At 46.9% G+C, this 24,366-nt stretch overlaps 2 protein-coding genes across 3 annotated transcripts in view; one reads left to right on the plus strand and one right to left on the minus strand.

Moving 5' to 3' along the window:
* The window catches only part of IFT140 (intraflagellar transport 140), a 97,997-nt gene extending 91,861 nt beyond the window's left edge, over nucleotides 1–6,136 (plus strand). The window contains exons 26-30 of the mRNA XM_054992445.1: nucleotides 1,215–1,421; nucleotides 2,037–2,249; nucleotides 2,331–2,497; nucleotides 3,824–3,965; nucleotides 5,896–6,136. Of these exons, the coding sequence (XP_054848420.1) occupies nucleotides 1,215–1,421; nucleotides 2,037–2,249; nucleotides 2,331–2,497; nucleotides 3,824–3,965; nucleotides 5,896–6,126 (960 nt within the window). The 3' untranslated portion in view covers nucleotides 6,127–6,136. The remainder of the gene's footprint in view (nucleotides 1–1,214; nucleotides 1,422–2,036; nucleotides 2,250–2,330; nucleotides 2,498–3,823; nucleotides 3,966–5,895) is intronic.
* Nucleotides 6,137–6,263: 127 nt separating this feature from the next.
* The window catches only part of TELO2 (telomere maintenance 2), a 28,481-nt gene continuing 10,378 nt past the window's right edge, over nucleotides 6,264–24,366 (minus strand). For both annotated transcript variants that reach the window (XM_054992447.1, XM_054992446.1), the window contains 13 exons: nucleotides 18,628–18,764; nucleotides 18,345–18,433; nucleotides 17,696–17,791; nucleotides 17,488–17,576; nucleotides 14,161–14,252; nucleotides 13,571–13,687; nucleotides 13,334–13,405; nucleotides 12,408–12,578; nucleotides 11,373–11,464; nucleotides 11,057–11,156; nucleotides 10,152–10,216; nucleotides 9,428–9,543; nucleotides 6,264–7,140 (listed from right to left, as the gene is read on the minus strand). In XM_054992447.1, coding sequence (XP_054848422.1) covers nucleotides 7,034–7,140; nucleotides 9,428–9,543; nucleotides 10,152–10,216; nucleotides 11,057–11,156; nucleotides 11,373–11,464; nucleotides 12,408–12,578; nucleotides 13,334–13,405; nucleotides 13,571–13,687; nucleotides 14,161–14,252; nucleotides 17,488–17,576; nucleotides 17,696–17,791; nucleotides 18,345–18,433; nucleotides 18,628–18,764 — 1,343 coding nt within the window. In that variant the 3' untranslated portion in view covers nucleotides 6,264–7,033. The remainder of the gene's footprint in view (nucleotides 7,141–9,427; nucleotides 9,544–10,151; nucleotides 10,217–11,056; nucleotides 11,157–11,372; nucleotides 11,465–12,407; nucleotides 12,579–13,333; nucleotides 13,406–13,570; nucleotides 13,688–14,160; nucleotides 14,253–17,487; nucleotides 17,577–17,695; nucleotides 17,792–18,344; nucleotides 18,434–18,627; nucleotides 18,765–24,366) is intronic.

Raw genomic sequence — 24,366 nt, forward strand, 5'->3', positions numbered from 1 at the left:
CTGTTCAGATGGGTGAAGTTGCTATGCCAGAGCATAGGAAGAGAGGAGGTCCTGCAGCTATGAAGGGCTTTATATGTGATGATGGCTAAACCCTTGAATTGAGCCCAGTAACTGATGTATTGCCAAGGGACTAACTACAGAATAGAAGTAATATGCATGCTCTGCCAGTGCCTAGCTCCTGAAAATAATTGAGCGGTGCCATTTTGCACCAGCTGAAGTCTCAGAATTGACTTGTGAAGCGAGACCTATTTAGAATGCATTACAGTAGTTTAGACTTGATATTTGTTGGCTTTTATGCATCCAAGTGGCCAGGTTGGCTGTGTCATGGTAGGGAGAGGGGCATATTCTAGGCTAGTCTGAGTTGGAAGAAAGCCTTTTTAGCAGGTGCATTTACCTGCTTTTCTAGAAGCATTGTTAGATCCTGTAATAACCCTTATGCTCTTCTGAGCCTGCAAGGATCAACTGAACTCCCTTGAAAGTGGGAAGCACAACGTCTTTCAAGATCTCTGCCTTCCCATCACTTCTGTCTTGTCAGGGTTCTGTTTCAATTTGTTCGCTTCAGCCATTTGACCACAGCTGCCAGGCAACTACTCAAGACTTCTACAGCACCACCAGGGGGTTTGGATAGTGAAATATCGAGCCGAGTATCATCTCATATTGATGACAACCAATTCCATAGCTAAGAATGAGTTCTCCTAAATCCTTTAGGTAGAGGTAGAATAAAGTGAGGGATAAGATTGTTCCTGGTCGTACCTTGCAAGGAATTCCCTCACTGAGGATAGCTGTTCACCAAGAGCAACCCTTAGAGTCTGTTCTATGAGGAACTATTTAAATTAATCCAAGGCACATCCCCTGATCACTACTTTTTCCTCCAAACGCCATAACAGGATGGCATGGTCTACTGTATCAAAGGCTGTAGGAAGATCCAAGAGGAGTAATAAAGAAGCATGGTCTATGTCTATATTTAGATGGAGGTCATCAGCTAAAGCCACCAGAGTTGTCTCTGTCCCATAGCCTGGCCTGAGCCCATACTGAAAGAGTCCACCACAGCATAAGTGTTTTAGCCAAGAAGACCTAGAGTTACAGTGAAATCCTAAGCGGCGTTACTCTGTTTAGGATTTCTCTATTAGTCAGCTACTTGGCTTCATCCCCACAAATGCTTTTGTCTCACGGGAGCTTATTTCGCTTGCGTTCTCAACCCCTCTTTGCTGCAGTACCGTGATGCCCTGCTGCTCTGCCAAACTCAGAATCTGACCATCACTGAGGAGATGGCTGAGAAAATGACCATCTCGAAGGACTCCAGTTTGCTTTCAGAGGACTCTAGGCGGAAACTCCTGGAACAGATAGCCGATTGCTGCATGCAGCAGGGCAATTACCACATGGCCACCAAGAAGTACACACAAGCAGGAAATAAGCTGAAGGTAAGTGTTCTTGAGCTGGGAGGAGCCTTGCCCGCTAGCTGCTCAATAAGATCAGGAGAGGAAATGCCTGTAAACCAAGCCATTCATGGGGGGTTTCGTAAAGACCATATGGGAAGTCTTGCTGGAGTGAACGAGGGCACTGTAACGAGGACGCTGTTTGTGCACTCAGCCAGTGAGTTCAGCCAGCTCGTTCTCACCTATGGCACCTTCATCACTGACATCTGAGTTTTGGTAACATCGTGTCTAGGTTGTTGTGATGGATTTTCTGTGGGGCTGCTTTTGAAGATGACTTATTTTCTACAACTCATGTAGAATACTGATTCCCATCGCCTTTCAGAAATGAGAGGATTGCCATTTTTGCTTTCTGCGCTTACCTCCTGTTAATTTCCACGTGCAAAAGAAATTGTCCAGTTATCACTTTTCAAGCTACAAACAGCCCTCAGGTCCCCTGTGTTCTGATGACCTCCAGACGCTAAGAGTTTGAAGCTGGAGAGTGTTTTGTGTGAAGGACAATTGCAGTGTGCAGTATGCAAAATTCCATGCATCTCTCTTACCTTCCTTTGCATGTGTTGTTGCCTGTCATGAATAGCATTAGGACTGCCCCTTTTATTACAGGCTATGAGAGCACTTCTGAAATCAGGGGACACAGAGAAGATTGTGTTCTTCGCTGGAGTCTCCAGGCAGAGAGAAATATACATAATGGCCGCCAACTATCTCCAGTCCCTGGACTGGCACAAAGACCCGGAGATTATGAAGAACATCATCAGCTTCTATACTAAAGGCAGGGCTCTCGACCTCTTGGCTGGCTTTTACGATGCCTGTGCTCAGGTGTGTGGGTTCTCTGTGGATTCACTGTTTTGAGCCAACACATGCAAGACTGGAAACTTGAACTGGTTTTCTTCCCTCTAGGTGGAAGTGGATGAGTTCCAGAATTATGAGAAGGCACTGGGGGCCCTAACTGAAGCCTATAAGTGCTTGTCAAAGGCAAAGACTCGGAGCCCAGTAGAGCAAGAGAACAAACTGACACTTTTACAGAGCAAGATGGCACTGGTGAAGAGATTCATTCAAGCACGGAGGTAAGAGAAAGGAGCTAGTGTGTGCATTGCTCAGGGTGTGGTGTCTGTGAGGGTTTGTCTGCCTTATTAGCAGCAATTTGAGTTCTCCTTGTGAAGAGCAACCAGTAAGCTTGCCAGGATCAGCAGTTTGCTATTCTACCAGCATTTTATTGCCTATTCTTTGCTGACGCTTTGCTTTCTGAAACTCTTGGATTTCTTTTTTCCCTCAAAAGTCCTCCGTTATCATCAACAATAAAGTAGGAAGAGTTTTCCAAAAGCTCAGAAAATGTGTTGTTGAGCAGAAGGCTAGTACTGACTGTGCCCTCTGTGTAATTTAGGGGTCTTGCTCAGTGTTGCTTTCTTCCACCTGTTCCTACAGATCTTCACTTTGGCCCCTGCTCACAACATTGCAATCCTTTGCTTCTCCCAGGATTTGGAAAGAGCATTCAGTACCATTTTGTGTGACTTGGAGGGGCATCTGTTATCCAAATGCAAGTGTTAGCCAAAGAAAACAGGCCCTGTTCTTGTTGCCAGTCTTTGCTGTCCTTTTATCACCACCAACACTGCTTAAAGGCTCAGGCATCTACCTTAAGAAAGCAGCTGTCCCATGCTGCTAGATTTGGTACTCCTTGCTATAATCATTCTGCAGCATATTGGCTTTCAGACTGTTTTAGGAACCCTGGTGACCTGGACTAGGCAGCTAGTGACTGTGCCAAAGCTGCCTAAAGGATGCTGCCCCATGAAATGTACAACTGCAGGTTTGTTTACACAGTGAAACCTGGCTGCCTCCCTATGCAACTTGAGAAGGGGGCCTAGAAAATGGCCCCAATTGCTGTGTGGTGTACAGGGATTTCCCACCAAATGTGGAAAGAGACTTTTGCTCCCAAGCTGTACTTGTCTGAAAGGAGCAGAGGAAACCTAGTATGAGCACTGAACACTATTTCGTGTGGCAGTTGTATTCTGCAGTGTTGTATGCTTCCCCACACTTGGTTAGTGCTAAGTTAACAAGGAATGTCTGAAGCATCGCCTTCACCGCAACTATAAGCCATGCGCTCAACAAAATCTTGGAATACATGTGGTGGAGAAATATGACACAAGGGCTGTTTGTGCAAATGGGAAATGAAATTGCAGCGATATTGTCTTGGCCTTCCCACCGATATAGGGTCTGTCGATGTATTGTCGAAGGCTTTCACGGCCGGAGAACGATGGTTGTTGGGGGTTTTCCGGGCTGTCTTGCCATGGTCTTGGCATTGTAGTTCCTGACGTTTCGCCAGCAGCTGTGGCTGGCATCTTCAGAGGTGTAGCACCAAAAGACAGAGATCTCTCAGTGTCTGTTTCCCTTCCTAGGCTTTACCCAGAAGATGCCAAAGAGGCAGCCAGGCAGTGTGAGCTACTACTGGGTGAGCCAGACCTCGATGGCATCATCCGCCCTGGGGATGTCCTGGGGTTCCTTGTGGAGCATCACGTGCAGGTGCAAGAATTCCAGATGGTGAGTCAGGACAGGTACACTGAGAGACAAATCTCTTTGCTGTAAAAGTTGTACTTGTAGACCAGTGTTCAGTAAAACACATGGAACAGTCCTTTTGAGATTGTATTAGCACACAACTGTGAGGGGGTGGTGCATCTTAGCTCAACGGTGGGATTTTTACTCGCCAGCTCTTTGAGATTACCAACTGGTTCAGAGAATATTGATTTTCAGTGTCCCTGAACCCTTGTAACAACCAGCCACCTGGTGGTAACAGTGGCTGGGTGGGGGACAGGATGACAAAGCAGGGGAAACAATTTATGTTGAACCATCTGGAATTGAGATGATTCACTGGCTCAGAAGAGGAAGTGCCGAACAGCCTCAAGTGAAATAGGGAAGACAGAATTGCAGGGCTTAGGCAACCCCCCCCCCCCCAAAATCCCCTGCTGTTCTGAAACTGCCAGGTGCTCTCCAGTCATATGGAGTTCAAACAAGAGAGGCTGCATTTTAAGTTGGTGCCGGAGTGAGTCGGGTTGCAGCTGTGATTGTGCAGGTCTGTGATCAGCACTGACAGTAGCTTTCATTTCTTTTAGGTTTTATTTTGGTACAAGAGAGGATGGGGACTGTGCCAGGGATCCTATTTAGCTCATGCAATTTAGCCCCCACCAATAGCCTATTGTGCCCCTTAAAAGAATCTCTTGGAGTCAGCATGGGGCGTGTGTGGAAGGGCGGTATTTTATTTAATTAAAACCAGGGGTCATTTTGTAGAAAAAGAGCTGGAGGAACTCATTAGCATATGCCACGCCCTTGCCATCACCAGAAGTGTGTCATTAACATAACTGATTTGTGTGCCACACTCCCTGACATCATCTATCCTGGCTGTTTTGGACCCAATCCTGGCCATTCAGGACTGAAATTGGGCCCAACATGGTCAGGATTGGGCTGCTGCTGAGTGGGAGAGTGATCCACCACCCGTCAGAGGCCCGATCCGGGCCATTTCGACCCCAATCCAGGCTGAAACGGGCCCAAACTGGCTGAGTCTGGTGGGCAGGGTCACCTGACATGTGACCTCTTTGGGGAACTGCCGGAACTGTGTTCCTGCGCGTTCCCCCTTGAAATGAGCTCTGATTAAAAACCCCACCTTTCTCCCCAGTGTGGGGTAGTAGAAAGTGCCATCAAGTCATAACTGACTTTTGGCAAGCTCCTGCTGTTGTGTTTATGGCAAGAGACTAACAGAGGTGGTTTGCCATTGCCTGCCTCTACAACCTTGGTCTTCGTTAGAGGTCTCCAATCCAACGACTAACCAAGGCCAACCTTGCTTAGCTTCCAAGATCAGTCTTGCGTGGGCTATCCAGGATAGGCCCCAGCGAGGGGATTCAGAACAGCATACATCCTTCTCTTCTCCACTTTATCCTTACAACAAACCTGTGAGGTAGGTTAGTTGTAGAACGTGTGATTGGCCCAAGGTCACCCAGCAGGCTTCCACGGTAGAGTGGGGATTCAGACCTGGAGACTCCCAGATCCTAATCCAATAATCTAGCCACTGCACCATGCTGGAATTGGCAGTCCCCTTTCTACTGATTTATGCAGGCCTCAGTTACTGGCATTTGAAAGACATCGATCTGTAACTTGTATCTCTTCTCCTTCAAACTCTGGAGACCAGAGGAATCAAGTCCTACAGATTGTGTAGTCTGGGAGCCACCTGTGCAATAAATGAGATAGCCAGATGAAGTGATCCTGGAAGACATTTCTTCGGTGTTCTCCCCCCCACCCCAAGTCACACAGCTGTGGGGACTACCCTGTTCCAGCACCGTAAGAGATTCTTGACTGTGGCCCTAGTATGGGGTAAACTCAGCAGTATCAAAACATTCCAAACATAGGCTAGCACAAGGCAAAAAGAAATGCAGAGAAATTGGGAAGATCTCTTGGCCATGACATGCTGTGTTCTCACCAGGCCTATCGCTACCTTGAAGAGATGCGGAAAAAAATTCCCTGTGTGAATCTGAATTACTACGTGAGTCAACAGACCATTGAGGCGGTTCATAGAGGACTGGGCATCCCCCTGAGCCGGAACCCTGCGCCGGAGAGGATTCGCCACAACAGCATGGAGGACAAGGGGGTAGAAGAAGAAGTGGCTGATGAAGTGGAGTTTTTCGAAGGAGCAGGATGTAACCTCAAATTTTAATTTTGTTGGAAAAAAATGTTTAATATTTTAAATCCATGTTAAGACAGAAAATTATTTTGAGAAACACTATTGCCTCGGTCATTTAGAATATCAGAACATATACAGTGTTAAAATCTGATTAAATTAGTACAATGGAACTTTACATCTCTTTGCGCACCCACCCCCTCCACAACTGACACAGCATTTTCTTTGTTCTGGTCTTGGCCAGTGCTTGTGTGGATGGAGACAACCCACTTGCCAGAAGTCACGCGTGCTGAAATGGACCGACTGGTTGATGGGTCAGGTTCTCGTTCAGCCCCAACTGATGTGTGCCTTCTGGCACTGCGGAGTTGTGTGAAAAGCTTCCACAATCACTGTATGAAGAAATCCTGCAAAACTAAATCTTCCTGGCCCTGCTCACATTGATGTCATTACCCCTGTCCCAAGCCCTCCTGCCCCACTGGCCATTTCACCCCTTACCCCTTTGAGGCTTTTGTTTTTTTTTCTAATAATCAGCGACTGACATAGTGTTACAGCATTAGAGCATTTTAACAGTCCACCAGAATTCCCAGCTTTTTTTTTTTTTTTAAAAAAAAGCAGGCTTCTAGCCAAGTTCAGAAATAAGCCTTTTCCCTTACCCATCAGCAACAAAAGGAAACAGAGACTTTTTAAAAAAAATTAAAGTTGGAATTCAGAGGAACGAGCAGGCAGATCATTATGCAGTTACAACCCTCTAACAGTCTGTCCATTGCCAATTCCAAAAGGGGGAGAATGGCCTCTGAGGGGAGACTGGGGCAGGGGAAATGTGGGGAAATGCCATGTGGCAGTCCCGTTGCTGTTCTGCTGAACTGGTAGCCGTAGCGGCAACAAGGAAATCACACACGCCCATCCCCATGAAGGGAAAACCACTGCAGTCATTGGGTCCTCTTCACTCAAGAGGAGCCGTTCCCAGTTTCTTCTTCAAATTTTCCATCAGGAACAGATTCTGTAGTGCCAAACTTCTGCAGTCGCCATCTGGGTCCTTCTCTGCTACATCTGCAAAACATAGGAAAAGACACACAAGAGGAGGGGGGAAATGGCGCAAGGAAATCCCTGCGAAGCATCAGTTGAGCGGTCCAGTGTGCTTTAGGAAAGGAACAATAAAAGGAAGCCCTCCCCGCTCTCTTCAAATATCCAGCTTGTTTGACTTCAGAGCAACCTTTATTTAGCAACATTTCTTTTAAATGACATTGCTTCAGCATAGCTAAAGCACACAAACCCTAGGAGCAGATAAGATACTACTTTGGTCCTGTGGTTTAGTTTAGAAAGCTTCATTTGGTGAGAGAGTTTCTGTTTATAGAAATGTTCATCATACCCTGCCTTTCACCTGGGGCTCAAGGTAGCTTACAATTCCCGAATTTTAAACATATGCAACATTCCTAAGAAAACACCTGCAGCTCAAGCCTCACTAAAAGCCCTTGTCGCATAAACAGCCTTGCAGCACCTCTAGAAATGGCATCTCCCCTCACCTCCTCAGTGAGCCCATTCCACAACTGAAAAGGAAGGGCTCTGCTAGATGCCAAGCAAGCCTCCTTAAGTGCAGTAAAGCAAAAGCTTGCAGCCAAAAGAGCATAGCTGGTGCAAAGGGATGGGAGGGGGGGGAGAGACGTTTCTTTAGATATAAAACAGGAGCCTAGTACCATCTTGAAGACCCACAACATTTATTCCAGCATAAGCTTTTGTGTGCCGGAGCTCACTTCATCAGATGTGTTGGAGTGTGCAAAATGTTATACTCCTCTCCTCTATGAAGACAAGTGCCTGTCTTGGGAGGCAGGGTGTTGATTTTCCTCAAGAGGGACCTTCTGGCTGTGGTACAGAGCAGATCTATGGCACAACAACTTGGCTTGCCTTTTTTTTTTTTAAAACGAGGTTCCAGTGCCTTGACCAGCTGTATGGCAAGAAGAAATGCTGCACATGGAAGCTTTCCCAGCCTGCCACAGCAGTGGGGGAATGAGCCTCACTACTGAATTTCAGTTTTATCAGATAGCCATTACCAGGAGGAATGAAAGATGCTCCTCTTGACTGGCTTGCAAAGTGGAAACCAAGAGGTCAGAGTGTGTGTGTGTGTGTGTGTGTGTGTGTGTGTGTGTGTGTGTGTGTGTGTGAGGGTGAGTCTGAAAGAGTGGTGAGTCTGTGGGAGGATATCCTGTGCGCACACACAAAACATTCAAAGCCCAGCGCCAGGTCAGGCTGGGTACATGAGTCACCCCAATGGAGTGGGGCTATTTATAAAACAAGAGGAGAGTTTCAGAAACACGTTCCAGTTTTCAGCAGAAGCCAGCCTGCAGCCAGAAATGACAATCAGCAGCTCCCCCCTCCCACACACACACACACACACAAAGACCCCAACTGTAGGGTCAGAGTCACCCTGAAGAAATAAGAGGAATGCCAGGCCTGCAGATGTAGGTAGGTCCAGAGAAGCGCCTCTTGCCCTACTTCTGCCTATACACGCACTGGGCCCAAGGTAAATACTGTTGTCACCCGCAAGGCTTTTTTGAAAAGAAGAATGTATTTTTTAACAACAGCCCGAAGCTGTCACAAAGTTTGTAGTTGCCAAGATGGCAATGCCTTTGAAATATGCAGTAATAACACTGGTTTTCAATGGGGCAAACCTCTGATGGGCAAAGTTTTGCCCGCTGCTGCCTTTATAACCCTTCGGTGTTTCGTCTTCCAGACGTGCCCACAAAGTTTTTTGCGCTGGATACTCGAACCTTCCATACAGCTGCAGAGAAGATTCAGCTCCCACTCCCTTAAGGTCAGAAAGATGCTGCTGAACAGGCACAAGAATGCCAGTTGTACCAAGTAATGGGAAAGCGGGACTCTGTGGTCTGCATGGCAGCCCTTTTCCCTTTTAAGGGCACAGAGCTGTGGCTTCCAGTGCAGGGATCAGAAACCAGCTGCCTGTCTGTCATTTCCTCTCCACCCGCTGTGGGAAGCCAATTCTCACGATCGGGATGGCCAAGGGGACTGACACAGAGGGAGAAGGGCATGGGTGCAGGGCCGTTTCCGTCTTCTGGTTCTCCGTCACTTGCCCCTTTAGCACTGAGATGCAAATCATGGCCTCATCGTCTGGAGCCTTCCAGGGCACATGCTGCCCCCTTGCTCTGAAAGCCGGCTATTTCCTCATCTACCTCAGGCTGCAGGGACGCCCAGTTGAATTCAGAAAGCTGCCTGGGCAAACTGTGCTACTCTGTAATTCATCAGCTCCAGCCATTCATTTTCCCAAGAAACTAATTCTTCTCCCCTGCCCTTGTCCTGCCCAGCTCCTGAAACACCACCTCACCTGCCAGCCAAGCCTGGGTCTCCAAAAGTTCCTCTGCCACCTCTTCCAGAAGGCGTTCTGCAGGGATGCTGAGGAGTGTAGAAGAGACGCAAGACAGAAGGCCCTGACGCACATATCTGCGGGGGAAAGGAACACGTGGGTAAGCTATAGCTAGAGAAGGCCTTTCCCCACCCAGCTGCTAGTCCCGTGGCCCTGTTGGAAAAAGGACAGACATTTCTTAACTCTTCTGCCTTGTGGGCACAAGTCACGCTGCTCCTTGAGTCATCGAAGTTGATCCAACCAAACTTATTCCTTGGATTCCCACCTCGGGCTACACTGAACCCCAGTGCAAAGAGCCAAAGAAAAGCGCCACCGAAAACTGCTCCGGGGTCATCTTTACAGACGGGTTGTGTCAGGATGATGCTCAGCTTCCTGCTTTGGCCATCTAACAACAGATGGGGGGGGTGGCCCTTACCCCTTTGAGTGGACCAATTAATCCTTTTACTAGATTTCATTTTAAACCAGCCTCTCATTGTAATACTCCCCCCTCCCAATGCCTTTCTGTTGTCAATATAGTAACATTGACCCTAGTGGATGTACTCTCCACTACATCTGAGGTCATGAAAAGCTTATGCTGGAATAAATTTGGTTAGACATTAAAGATGGCCCTAGACTCCTGATGTGACTTTGCTGCTACAGACCAACGTGGCTGTCCACCTGAATCTGAATCCTGACATGAACTTACGCATCTGCGTGAAAGCGAAGGGTCCAAACAAATTCAAGCAATGCCTTTCCCATCACAGCTGCTACCTGGGGACAGGGGAGGGGGGGAAAGCAATGATCCAAAGGGAAAAGCATTAGATATACAGTGCCAAGCTAAGACTTTGGTTACACAATGAATGCAAAGCAAAGTAGAAATGTAGTTGAAGTATATTTTATCCCGCAGGCAAAAACCCCAAAGGGTGATTAAAAATAGAATAAAGTAAACAATTGACAATGTCCTGTCCTTTCCTGGTGCTCTAAAAACTCTGCCACCTAAGCTAGGCCATCTCCACTTGCCTGATGGCACCGAGACCTTGAGCATTATGCAGCAGCCATTCCTGGTTACCTCTGGCTTTTTCAGGATGTCATTGAAGATGTCGTTTGCATCATTTAACAGACAGGGATACAGAATTCTGCAAGTGGAATATATGTCACTAACAGGGCAAAAGTACGTTCTGTCTTTTGTGATATGGAAACAGTACCTAAAATAAGAACCCTAATATTGGGAGGCTGTCAGCAGACATCTAGTGACCCACAAGTGAGTTTTTGTGAGAAACCCGTAACTAAAAACTACGAAGAATGGAAGCTCCGTTCAGCCTCAATTGCAAGAAGCCCCCTCAGACCCGCTAAGGTCTGTTGCATGCAGGAGACTCCCCCGTTTGGAGGATTTTTCCTGCAGTTTATTGGAATAGCTGAAGCCGTGCTGCTGTCTGACGACGTGAGATGTATTCCCAAAGCCAAAGGAAGGCACTGAATGCACTGCGCTCCTGGGTAGGGGCAAAGGTGCAAGATACACTACCGGATTCTCTTCCTTCCTAGCTGGACTGCATGCAACTGTGTGTTTAAATATACTTTTGAAAGCCTCCTTCATTTATCTTCATTTCTTACCCCAGTATTGACAGCAAAGTACATCAGAACTGCCAGTGTGTGTGCCAGCCGGCCAAGTACCATGTGATCATCACCCAAAAGGTCGAAGGTGGTCAGAGACCTGGAAAGGAACACAGAGAAAGGAGTATCTTCTGAGAGGATCACTTAGAATGTTTCATTTCCTTCTGTTTAGTACAGCAAAGAAACACAGCGAGTCAGAAGCTTCAGCAGCTGGTCTAGCGAGGGCAGGCTGCCAAAATGGCAGTTTGCACATCTGCACCAGTGATATTGCAAGTTCTCTGAAGCAGAGCAGCTAAAGGCACTTTGTGGTTTTTACCTGTCAAAGTTCTGAAGAAGCGGGAAGAAGAAATGACCAGCAACTGGGCCAAATTTGTTGGGGGTGCATGGCAACTCTGCTCGGGATGGGCCCTGTTCCAAACAAACAGATGGGTTAGGCAGGTATGTTGTGTTCTTCTGTGCAGTTCCACATGATGAACAACAGTTACAGGTAGGTGCAACCCTGTTTTCCACTCTCCCAAAGCCGGCTGAAAGTTTGCTTTCCTTGCCAGGAATGTAAGTGCCGCCTGCTTGCCATGGTATGAAAAATCCAGAACTTCATAAGCCAAGATGGAAGACAATTCCTGCTATAAACACTGCTCCCTTGAGTCAGAATCTCAAGGGATTTTTCCTGGCTGTAACTTCCTCTCCATTCCCTCACTAATGGCTCAAACCACTGGCATCTAACCACTATCACCATGTTTGGGCAGCCGCCCCTTTGGTCCGAGGAAGCCCAAACAGCCTTGCTAAGGCTAGAATTCAAGGCCAAAGCCCTGAGAGGAGAAGCAACGTTTTCTAGCTCCTAGGGCTTTAATAATAATAATAATAGTAACAACAACAACAACTGCAGTTATATACCACTCTTCTAGACAGATTAGTACCTCGCCCAGACCAGTGAACAAATTAGTGTTATTATTATCCCCACAATACAGCTGGGGAGCTGGGGCTGAGAGGAATGGCTTAACGCCACCCACTGAGCTCATGGCAGTGGTGGGATTCGAACCAGTAGAGGGCTGATTTGCAGCCGAACTGCTTAACCACTGCGCTACAGGAGGCTGACAACATTCCAGTGCAGATCTGTCTGCACTGAGCTAGTGCTTCAGAATACAGGGAGATTGTTTGTCAAGTGGGCTGATTGCTCCTGGGATTACCGATACTCTCACTTTGAAAAGCACTAGATGGACATTGAAGATCTTTTTCTAGGAAAGAGCAGGTCATCCTCAACCCTTAAGCGCCAAATGCATGAACTACCACTGATCCTCTAGCTGACCCAGAGAACCCCTTCTGCCCTCACTTCTGGATTTCCCAGCCTTACCTTTGCAAACCTTCGTGTCTTGCTTTTGATCCTTTCATCCACAACTTGTTGCCAGTTTTGAGGAGGATTGTCAACAGAGAGGATCTGGATGCTGGGCTGTTTGACACTCGGGAGACGCTCTGGTTTAGGAGTGGCGGGCCGAGAAAGTTCCTGAGCTGCCGTGGCCAGCACCTGGGCGAACCGGCAAAGAGGGTATTGTGTGCTGTGATGCTGGAGATGCCCAGTCTCACGATGTGTGTAGGTTCCTTACAAGTTAGGAATGGTGCTTCCCTTCACCCACAGAGCACAAAACACACTTCCCCAATGAGCATACAGAAAGGGCCGAACACCTCTCATTCTACATGGCTGCGTCATCTGCATGAACCCAGTTACCACCATCTGGGACAATAAATAACCTTGTAAAAAGAAGCAATGTGGATTTACACTGGCCCAGCGGCTACACCTGGGAAAGCACAGCCACTTTTCACAAGCAGTTGTCCAGCTTAAACGCAGTGCCTTTCAAGAGCGAAGTTCAACAGGTTTTGCTTCTGCCAGCATCACATTTAGTCTCATAGTCTTTTGAATTTCAGTGAGCATCAAAGACTCACAGCCAGGAAGCAGGAAAGGGGGAGAGAGAGTGGCTCTCGGTCAGAAATGTAAACATGTTTATGTTACACTATTAGGAACCCCCTTGAACTCTCATTCCTTGCGGGAGGTGGAGGAGAGGAACCACAGGGCAATGACTGGTATCTCTAAGCCGTCCATCTCAGCAGGCCAGCATGATCAAGATGGTGTGCATGTGTGGTGGAGCATGAAGCTGACTTATGAGCTAGGACCAACGACCTCTCTCCTTGCATTTCTCTTCCTTGACACAGCACGGGGCATGCATGCTTGAGTGCAGAAAGGAGCGAGGGCAGGAATTGCAGGGGCAGGTGGCAGCCACTTACGTCCAACACGTCCATGCGCTGGCGGAGGCTGTAGTTCAGAGAGTAGAACTCTGCGGTCAAGAAGTGGGACACCTCAACAACAAAAAAGGAAAGCTGATTCAGAAGCCTGCTGGGATTCCTCCCACGCAACCCCCTGGCTTCTCTGCACAGGACTATTGCTGTGCTCCTCTGCAAGAAAAACCACCCGGCAGTTCTTCAAACATCTAATGACTGACGTGCATCAGTGCAAAGACTCACTGGGATCGGATCTGTGACAGCGAGAGCCACCAGAGCGCTTTGTCGGAGCCCCATAAAGCCTTCTATGTAGGTCTTCTCTTCCAAATGCAGCAGCACTTTGGTCAGTTCCACACTCACCTGCACAAAATACCAAAGCGGAGGTTGCTTGCCATTTCACTACGACATGACAGAAGTACAACATGGGGAGGGAAGTGCATCTGCCACAGAAGGAAAGGCAAAGAGTACTTGCCCCACTGCCCTCTATTCTAGTAGGATGCTGGGCTTCATGCAGTCACCAGACCTTTGCTGCACAGCAGCTGTGTTCTACCCAGCTTCCCAGCCCAGAATGTTGCTGAGGATTCTCCTACTGGACCTGCCATACCCCATTGCAGCATCTCTGATGAAACGGAGGGATGACTAGGAAAGGCTTTTGAGGTTGCTTAGACTTATGATTCAAGGGAAGATCAACACAGACATGCCAAGTACTCGTGACAGCCAAACGTCCATCTCCTTAACAACTTTTCTTGCATGCATACACCACCACCACCAGGTGATTAAAAATCTCATCACTCAAAAGCAAGGTCAGGTCTCTCAGGCACACGTGCATTTACCTCTTGCGCAGCTGCTGCATTCCTTCGGATCAGAGTTTCCAGGATGCCCATCGTGGCTTCATACTTGTCTGGATCTTCAGGCCCCGTCAAGACTGAAATGGGGGGGGGGGGAGAGCCAGTTTAAGTTTTGCCAACCAGGGGAAGAAGGGAAAAAAGGGGGGGCTGCTCCCATACAAAGCTGTATAGGAAAGAGAGGAAAAACTCACAGGAGCCACAGTATTTGTGAGCAATATAAATGTATAATCATAACCAGTTATTTACTAGTGCGTTTGCTACTCAATATTATAAGTCATATGAGAACAGTTCAATAAAGATAGTCCAGGACTTCCACCGTATGTGTGTATTCTTTTGCCACGGTGTTCAGAAGAATCTTCGCAAAGACTTCTTATGTGAAAAAATACCGGACAAGGTACTGGTCCTAACAAAAATATTGAAATTGGCCACGCCCAATCTGGGGCCGGCTAAACTCAGATTTCGTCCCCTTCTTCAGGGGCGTGGGTCATAACTGTAATGAAAAATAATCTTATATTACATTACAAAGTATCACCGCAAAAGTGATTTATACAGTATCAAAAAGTAATAAACACATTACAAAGTATCAACGCGAAGGTGATTTATACAATATTCCGATGGGCCTTGGACTATACACCCTTAACGAATCAAATAAAGAGAATCGTTAACTGACACTGGAACTTGGTTCAGGACATTGAAGGCTGCGAAAGACGACCACTTTGCGGACTACGTAGATCAAAGAGCCTAAAGGACGATCTGATACATGCTAATATGCGGTCTGTCCCACAGCAATCATTATTGCCTCATGGCAATTATAAATGTGGACGTTGTACCATATGTAAGCTGATGCAGGAGGGAAGGGAGATCTCAGTTAAGGGTCGGAAGATACTTATCAAACATTTTGCGTCATGTTACACATCAGGGGTTATATATTTGATTGAATGCCCTTGTGCTTTGGTTTATGTTGGTTGCACAATAAGACCTTTAAAAACGAGGATACTAGAACACATGTCTAGGATTAGACATAAAGTAATGGAGGCACCTTTAGTTTCCCACTTTATTGAGCATCAGCATGATGAGACCTCTTTTAAAGTTTCGGTACTTGAGGTCCTAACGAAGGGTCAGGTAAACCAAAACAATTTATTAAAAAGGGAGGCATATTGGATTGTCACTCTACAGTCAACCAGACCAAATGGCCTTAATACCGAGCTTTCATTGAATTGTTTCCTTTAATTAGATATGTTTTCTTTAAAGTAAGTAGAACATATTGAGGATGGTACTTAAGCTCTGTATGGCCAATTAGACGACACGCAGTAGAAGATACAACTGCCGCCGTCCAAGTGCTGTGAAAATACGCGTCTTTGACTTTTGACATTGAAATATAGTGAATGGAACAGGTCAGTGTCTTGGAATATTGTATAAATCACCTTCGCGTTGATACTTTGTAATGTGTTTATTACTTTTTGATACTGTATAAATCACTTTTGCGGTGATACTTTGTAATGTAATATAAGATTATTTTTCATTACAGTTATGACCCACGCCCCTGAAGAAGGGGACGAAATCTGAGTTTAGCTGGCCCCAGATTGGGCGTGGCCAATTTCAATATTTTTGTTAGGACCAGTACCTTGTCCAGTATTTTTTCACATAAGAAGTCTTTGCGAAGATTCTTCTGAACACCGTGGCAAAAGAATACACACATACGGTGGAAGTCCTGGACTATCTTTATTGAACTGTTCTCATATGACTTATAATATTGAGTAGCAAACGCACTAGTAAATAACTGGTTATGATTATACATTTATATTGCTCACAAATACTGTGGCTCCTGTGAGTTTTTCCTCTCGTTCCTATACAGCCAGGGGAAGAAAACAGCACAACTATGGATCTGGTTCTGTATCCATAAGCATAAAGAGTGAGCTATATTCCCCAACAACTCACCTCTTATCCTGGTGCAGGCGCACTGAGGGCCTTGCGGTGCGCCTACACCAGGATAAAAGGAGAGTTGTTGGCGGCAGGTCTTTGAGGGGCTGCAGAGCCAGCAGGCAGGTGTAGTGCAGGGGGGCCACGCTGTGCCTCCCTGCTGCCTCTGTGGCCCCTCAGAGGCCTGCCTGCAGAGCCAGCGGGGAGGCGCAGTGCGGGAAGCCCCTCCACGCAGCCTTCCTGCTGCCTCTGCGGCAGCTATGGAACCATGTTGCGCTTCCCCACCACCTCCGTGGCTCCTTAGAGGCCTGCCTGGAGAGCCGGCAGGGAGGTGCAGCGTGGGGGAGCCCCCCCATGTGGCCTTCCCACCGCTGCGGCTGCAGGTACATGTTGCGCTTCCCTGCCACCTCCGCAGCACCTCAGAGACCTACCTACGGAGCCGGCGGAGAGGTGCAGCGTGGGGGAGCCTGCTCCCACAGCCTTCCTGGTGGCTGCAGGACCACGTTGCACTACCTCACTGGCTCCACAGCCCCTCAGAGGGAGCCGGTGGGGAAGCGCAGCACGGGGAGCCCCCCTCCATGGCGGCTGCAGGTCCGCGTTGCACTTCCCTGCCAGCTCCGCAGCCTCTCAGAGGCCTGCTTGCAGAGCTGGCGGGAAGATGCAGCACAGGCGAGCTCACCCCCATGTGGCCTTCCTGCCGTGTCTGCGGCAGCTGCAGGGCCTTGGCCCCACTGCTAGAGCCTGTTGTATTTATTTTTACAAGGGGCTCTGTTGTTCGTTTGAAATAAATACAATAAGCCAGCATTATGACAACATGCATATGAATCTGCTTAACATGGAGGCCAGGCCCAATGGTCTATCTGCAGTATTACACTGACTGGTGGTGACTCTCCAGGATGTCTGGGAGAGAGGAATCGTCTCTAATACCGGCTACCTCAGACCCCAGGAGACTGAACTTTGGATTTCTGGCATGCTAACTACCAAAGTCTGGCCTCTCAATATAATTTAGCAGAAGATCAGCCTCCCTTCCTGGGCCGTCTCAAATGTCCATAATCTCAAGCATTCTGATACAGACGCCTCCAAAATGATGACATAGCAAGAAGGCGACAGCTTCCCCCGCCCCTCCCCAGCTGCTGGCATTCAGTGGCATCTCTCTTTGAGCACCAGAGTTCCATCATGGTTCACAGATACCTTCCACGAGGAGGACAGCCTAAGGTGAAACAAGGCTCGGAACTGGATCAAATAATGGAAGAGTCAAGCACAGAACACACCAACTTCTACAAAAAATCCCCAGGATACTTCATGGGGAATAACCATGGCTCTTTTGGCTACTATTGCAACTTATGAAGAAAAGTACATAGAGACATTTGTACGCATTTTCTCTAATCTTACTTTCGATGCAGTCTCGGATGTAGGCAGGAGCCTTGATCTTCTTCAGCTCTTTATCTTCAGACATGTCGTAAGGAACAAGGTCATCATCACTGTACAAGAAACAGATCGTTAATGATTCTCTTCTGGGGCCTCCCTCCGTCAAGCTTCAGTCTTTGAATCAAAGATTCAATCTGTTTTAACGCTTAGCAATTTAATTTCCACTGCCTACCTGTCAAGGTCAGAGTCGTCCCCCTCAGAAGCACCCGGGCGTGGCTTTGCACTGGGTTTCAGAACAGAATTCAGTGTCATGGAGGGCCTGTTGTTCCTACAGCAGCAGCAAAAAGGGGTCAGGTTAAAAAAGAAAAACAGGATAAAACTACTAACACACTATTGTCTTTCCTTGGCACAAGGAATTAGCTTCAAGCAAGCAACAGATAGCTCCTGCCTATGGGGTCCAACTGAAACTTTAAGAATGAGGGATTTCACAGACAAACTGTAAACAGTACGCTCAAACCAAGTATGTCGCTAGGCGTCAATGCCATACACCAAAACTGAGAAACACAAGTGGCTACCCCCCAACTCTGGGTCTTTACTGCAACAGTAATCAGGCCAGGCTCTCACTGAACAATGTTCAAGGCTTGAAAATGGGGTTTCTATAAACAAGGAACTTTCCTGTCATCCCCCTCTCCCTTCTGTCTTGTCCCCTGATGCAGGCTTCCCTCTTTTTAAAATCAGGATGACTGAAGACAGGCAACCCAGAAAAACAAATCAGGCTTGCGTCTAAATTTGAGAATCCTAGCAAAAATTCCTCTCTTGGGAGCCTTTTTTATGCACAGTATTTGCGCTGGAAAAGTCAGGAGAGAATGAGGACAACTTACACAACGCTTGGCAGATCACTGACCAGGGCCTGTTCTGGTCTCTGAATCAGTAAGGACTTAAGTTCTCGGATCTCGTTGTCTTCTTCATACTAGCACATTTAAAGTTAAAAAACAAACCCGGATCAGCTCTCTTTTAAAGGCAAGCCGCCGCCTTGCATTTCCTCGAGGCAGCTCTTGATGTTTCGCAATAGAAAAAGGGCAGAATGATGTGTACAAAGGACAGTTACAAGGGAACGTTTCTCCCAGAAGACGGTCCTGCAAAAGACGTGCTCTGCTAGCTTACCTGAAATTTCAAGGCAGGGCCTTCTGGTGTGATCCTGGCACTGACGCTCTCTGCTACTACCATTCCCAGATATCGGACTCTCGGCAGGTTGCTGTCCAAGTGGCACTTCATTCCTTCCATCATGCTCGTGAGCAACTCTGGAATGGCAAGAACATGGCAGCCAGGGCCACCGTGAGCTTGGCAGCCTCCTCTGCGCCAGCTCCAACATTTCCAGAAATGCACCAATGACCTTACGAGTAGTTTGTGGAACATTCCATAGAAAAGTTTCAGCCTCTCTTGAGACACTCGCCATGGAATTCTGATTCCAACAGGAGAGCACAGCCCTGATCTTTTCTGACAAGGATTTGTAATTCAAATCCTAAATAGCACCAACACAGATAGCAACTTTAAGAGTCCAAAAGGGGAACCATTCTTCCTCTTCCCCCAACGGAGAAAAATGTCTTTGCTTCTTTAGAGCTCCGTTAGGGGCCGCTTCTTCCCAGTCATGTAGTTAACAGTTTTCCCCACCTAAAACGGGCATGTGACCTACGGGAGAAGCAACCTCCATCCTTCGGTTATCTTGAGTTACCGTGAACCACAACCAGCTTTTACCAGAGAGTTCACAGCGGGGCAGGAGGGAGGGATGTGTGATTGCACAGAAGAACTTGAACAATAATTACAGGTACGCACAACCCTGTTTTCATCTTTGTTCTTCTATGCAGTCCCACATTGGGAGATTACTAAGCTACACATAATAAGGAGGTGCGGTGAATCTCTCCAACTATTGGCATTCTCAAATAACTCAGTTATTTGAGCTTATGGCACAACTTGAATTGTCGTGGAGATGCATCTAGTTTCAGCGATTTTGCTTTGGCTGACAAACCTTGTGAGATTCCTGCACATCTCAGCATACATGCCTGTGTGTCAAAAACTCACACACAGTTGAAATCTTCCAATGCAAACCTGAAACGGTGCTCTAACAGTGAAATCCTTTGAATTCAAAGTGCAAATGGACCCTGCCACATCTCTCTCCAAATCACTTGGTGATATAACAAAAGTCCTGAGTCATTCTTGGCGCCCGTGGTCAAATGGCTGAAAGGAAACAGATGGAAACTGAACCCCCCAAAAGATGGAAGTGATATTGGTTGGATAGGCAGAGATTTTGGAGGACATTGTGTTCTCAAATTCAGTGAGGTTCAGTTGAACCTGGATGATTTGGTTAAGATCCTAGGGATTATACTAGATCCAGCCCTGCTGCAAGAGAAGCAAATAAATGCAGCTACAAAAAGCCTTCTTCCACTCAGACTACCCTGTAAGATGCCCCCCCGTCTTGACACAGCCAGTCTGGCCGGCCATCTGGATTCATTCCATGGTAAAGGTACACATTACAAGGATTATTAGTAAACATTACCATTTTATTTTAATTTATTTATTTCAAATTTCTATTCCGCCCTCCCCGCGGGTGGGCTCAGTGCAGATAACAACCTATTAAAACACAATAAAAATTCCATCGACATTAAACATCATTAAAACAGCAGCATATTTCTATTCATACAGCGGCAGCAATCAGACTTAAAAATTTAAAATCAGGATGGTGGACAGCCTTCATGAGAAGGGTTAGCATTTTATACACCCCTTTTTTCAGGATGGCGGAGGCCCAGCCTCAGCCACGTGCATGGCGGAACAACTTTTGTCTTGCAGTCCCGGTGGAAGGATAGTAGGTCCTGCTGTGCCCTGATCTCAGCAGACAGAGCATTCCACCAGGTGAGAGCCAGGACCAAAAAGGCCCTGGCTCTAGTCAAGGCTAAGCGGGCCTCCTTGGGGCCAGGGACCACCAACAGCTGTTTGTCCCCTGATCGAATGTCCTCTGGGGAATATATGGGGAGAGAAGGTCCCATAGGTATGCTGGCCTAGTCCACACAGAGCCTTATAGGTCAATACCACAACCTTAAATCTGATCCAGTACTCCACTGGCAACCAACGCAGCTCGTGTAATATCGGTGTTATATGGGCCTTATTTGGCACTCTCGTAATAACACACGCCGCTGCATTTTGTACCAGCTGTAATCTCTGGGTCAGGCTCAAGGGCAGCCCCGTGTACAGCGAGTTGCAGTAATCTAGCCTAGAGATGACTGTTGCCTGGATCACTGTAGTTAAGTCACGGTTTGACAGGTAAGGGAAGTTTCCTGGTCTGCCGCAGATGGAAAAAAAGAGGACCTGACAATCGCTGCGACCTGTGCCTCCATTTTCAGGGAGGCATCTAGGATCACCCCCAGGCTCTTAACCCTCGGAACTGGCACTAACAGTGCCCCATTGAGGGCTGGGAGCAGGAGTCCCGAACCGAATCCCCTGTGGCTCAAGTACAGGACCTCCATCTTCGTTGGGTTCAGTTTCAGCCGACTCTGCTTCAACCAACCAGTCACGGCTGCAAAAGCATGCTCCAGGACATCTGGGGCCGAGTCGGGCCGTCTGTCCATCATCAGATACAACTGGGTGTCGTCTGTATATTGATGACTCACAGATATAATTTCTGAGCCTCTGTCCATTATTTTTAACAGCTATTTTACTCCACGGATGCAGCTTGGCGCTCTCCTGACTTATTTTCTGCAGTTTTCCAAGATAATTTTTTAAAGGAAAAGAAATGGAACATTTCTCACAGGGGTAAGAGGGAGCTTGAACAGCACCCAAAAGAGGCAATTTATTTTTAGACCACCTTTCAACTAATAAGTCCTTGAGCCAGTTTATAGTGCCATAAATATTCAGGCAAAACCAGCTTTTCGATAGCACCACACCAAGCCAGGCAGAACACTTGGATGAGACGCTCCTAGAACAAATTACAAAGTTCTCAGAGATGGGAGACAGTGGTCATGGGAGACTTCAGTTACCCGGATATCTGTTGGAAGTCGTCACTCTGCTAAAAATGAAAGGTCAAATGAATTCCCGACTTATCTTGCTGACAACTTCATTTTTCAGAAAGTAGAGGGAAACAAGGGGTTCTGCTATCTTGGACTTGACTCTCACCCACAAGGAGGAACTAGTCGATGAGGTGAAAGTAGTGGGACCACGTAATTGTGGAATTTACAGTTTGGGGGAGGGGAACGGCTATACGTAGTCATCCATATAGGTTGGACCTCAGGAAAGCAAATTTTAACAAACTTAAAGTTATACTGGGTAGAATCCCACGATCAGAAATACTTAAGGAGAAGGGAGTTCAAGAGGTGTGCGAGTTTCTTAAAGGCAAAATATTGAAGGCACAATCACAAATGATTTCTAGAAGAAGGGAAAATGGGAGGAGCCTAAAGAAGCCAAGGTGACTCCATAAACAGCTTTCTAAAGAGTTGAGAAATAAAAAAGACTCATTTAGGGAACAGAAAGAGGGCCTTTTAACCAAGGATGAATATAAACAAATAACCAGTGCTTGTAGGGAGAGTGTTAGAAAAGCTAAAGCTCAGTATGAGCTTAGGCTAGCAAGAGATGCTAAAAACAACAAAAAAGGGTTCTTTGCTTATGTTCAAAGTAAGAAAAAGAGTAAGGACATGGTAGGCCCATTGCAGGGACAGGAAAGTGAAATTGTAACAGGCAACGAAGAGAGGGAAGAACTGCTCAATTCCTACTTTTCCTCAGTCTTCTCCTGCGAGGGAAATGGTGCTCAGCATGGCAAAAACAGAACACATGATGACGGAAGGGAGTTGCAGCCTAGGATCAGTAAACATTGCAGCCTAGGATCAGCCTAGGGGTAGTAAACATTAAATGAAACCAAGTCCTCTGGGCCAGATGAATTGCATCCAAGGGTACTAAAAGAACTCACAGATGTATTTTCTGAGCCTCTGTCCATTATTTTTGAGAATTCTTAGGAGAACAGGCGAGATGCCAGAAGACAGGAGGTGGGTAAATGTTGTCCCCATCTTCAAGAAAGGGAAAAAGGAGCATCTGAGTAACTACCAACCCATCCGCTTGACGTCTATAGGAGGAAAAGTTTTAGAACAAATCATCAAAGAGTCAGTTCTTGAGCACAGTTACTCCAGTCTAAGCCCATTTAAGTCAATGGGCTTAGACTGGAGTAACTCTCCATAGGATTGCACTGTTAGAAAGGATGGCTGTGATTACTAAGAGCCAGCATGAGTTTCTCAAGAACAAGTCATGTAAGACTAACCGTATCTCTCTTTTTTGAGAGAGTTACTACCTTGCTGGATCAGAGGAATGCTGTAGACATAGTTTACCTCAATTTCAGTAAGGCTTTTGATCAGGTTCCACATATCCTTGTTGACAAGTTGGTAAAATGTGGTTTGGATCCTATTACTGTTAGGTGGAGCTGTAGCTGGTTGACAGATCGCACCTAAAGAGTGCTTGTTAATGGTTCCTCATCCTTTTGGAGAAGATTGAGAAGTGGAGTGGCTCAGGGATCAGTCCTGGGACCTGTGCTGTTCAACATTTTTATAAAAAATTTGGATGAAGGAATAGAGGCAATGCTTATGATCCTAAATTGGGAGGGGTAGGAAATACGGTAGAAGACAGAGTCAGGATACAGGATGATCTTGACAGGCAGGAAAACTGGGCTATAACAAATAAAATGAATTTCAGCAGAGATAAATGCAAACTTCTGCATTTAAGTAGGAAAAATCAAATACATAATTATAGGATGGGGGAGATTTGTCTTGGCAGTAGTATGTGTGAAAAGGATCTGGGGGTTTTAGTAGACCATATACTGACCATGAGTCAGCAGTGTGATGTGGCAGCCAAAAAGGCAAATGCGATTTTGGGCTATATCAACAGAAGTATAGTGTCCAGATCATGCGAAGCAAAGGTATCACTCTGCTCTGCTTAGACCTCTAGAGTATTGTGTTCAGTTTGGGCACCACAACTTAACAAGGATATAGACAAGCTGGAACTTGTCCAAAGGAGGGCAGTGAAAATGATGAGGGGTCTGGAGACCGTCCTATGAGGAAAGGTTGAAGGAGCTCGGTATGTTTAGCCTGGAGAGGAGACGACTGAGAGGTGATACGATAACCATCTTCAAGTACTTGAAGGGCTTAGAGGATGGTGTGGAGTTGTTTTCCATTGTCCCAGAAGGTCAGACCCGAACGAACAGGTTGAAATTAAATCAAATGAGTTTTTGGTTAAACATTAGGAAGAACTTCCTGACAGAGTGGTCCCTCAGTGGAACAGGCTTCCTCGGGAGGTGGTGGGCTGTCCTTCTTTGGAAGTTTTTAAGCATAGGCTAGATGGCCATTTGACAGCAATGTTGATTCTGTGGACCTAGGCTGATCATGAAAGGGAGGGCAGGAAGGGTTACATCAGTGGTTAGTTCTCGTGGCCCCTTCTTACATGACCAGGGTAATGTTGATCGCCACCTTGGGCATTACCCTGGGCATGTAAGGGGTCAGGTAGCAATTTTCTCCAGGCCAGTTTGGCTAGGGATCCTGATGGTGTTTTGCTACCTTCTGGGCATGGGGCAGGGGAGGTCACTGGAGGGTTGGAAGGAGGTAGCTGTGAATTTCCTGCATTGTGCATTGGGTTGGACTAGATGACCCTGGAGATCCATTCCAATCCTATGAATCTATGATTCTGTTTCTACTGAATTAACTAAGAGGCCTTCTGGAAAAAGATCTTCAAACCCATCCAGAAGGCTTTTAATGAAGCAGCCATTTTGAACAGGGAGACAGGGGCAGCAGCTGGAAAAGACACCGCCTGGATTCCCACCAGCCAAGACACAGCAAGGACTTTCAGTTGCAGCCTGGATGAACCCCTGAATTGGCATTT

Source organism: Eublepharis macularius, chromosome 12 (genome assembly GCF_028583425.1).
Source record: "Eublepharis macularius isolate TG4126 chromosome 12, MPM_Emac_v1.0, whole genome shotgun sequence".
NCBI classification, from domain to species: Eukaryota; Metazoa; Chordata; class Lepidosauria; order Squamata; family Eublepharidae; genus Eublepharis; species Eublepharis macularius.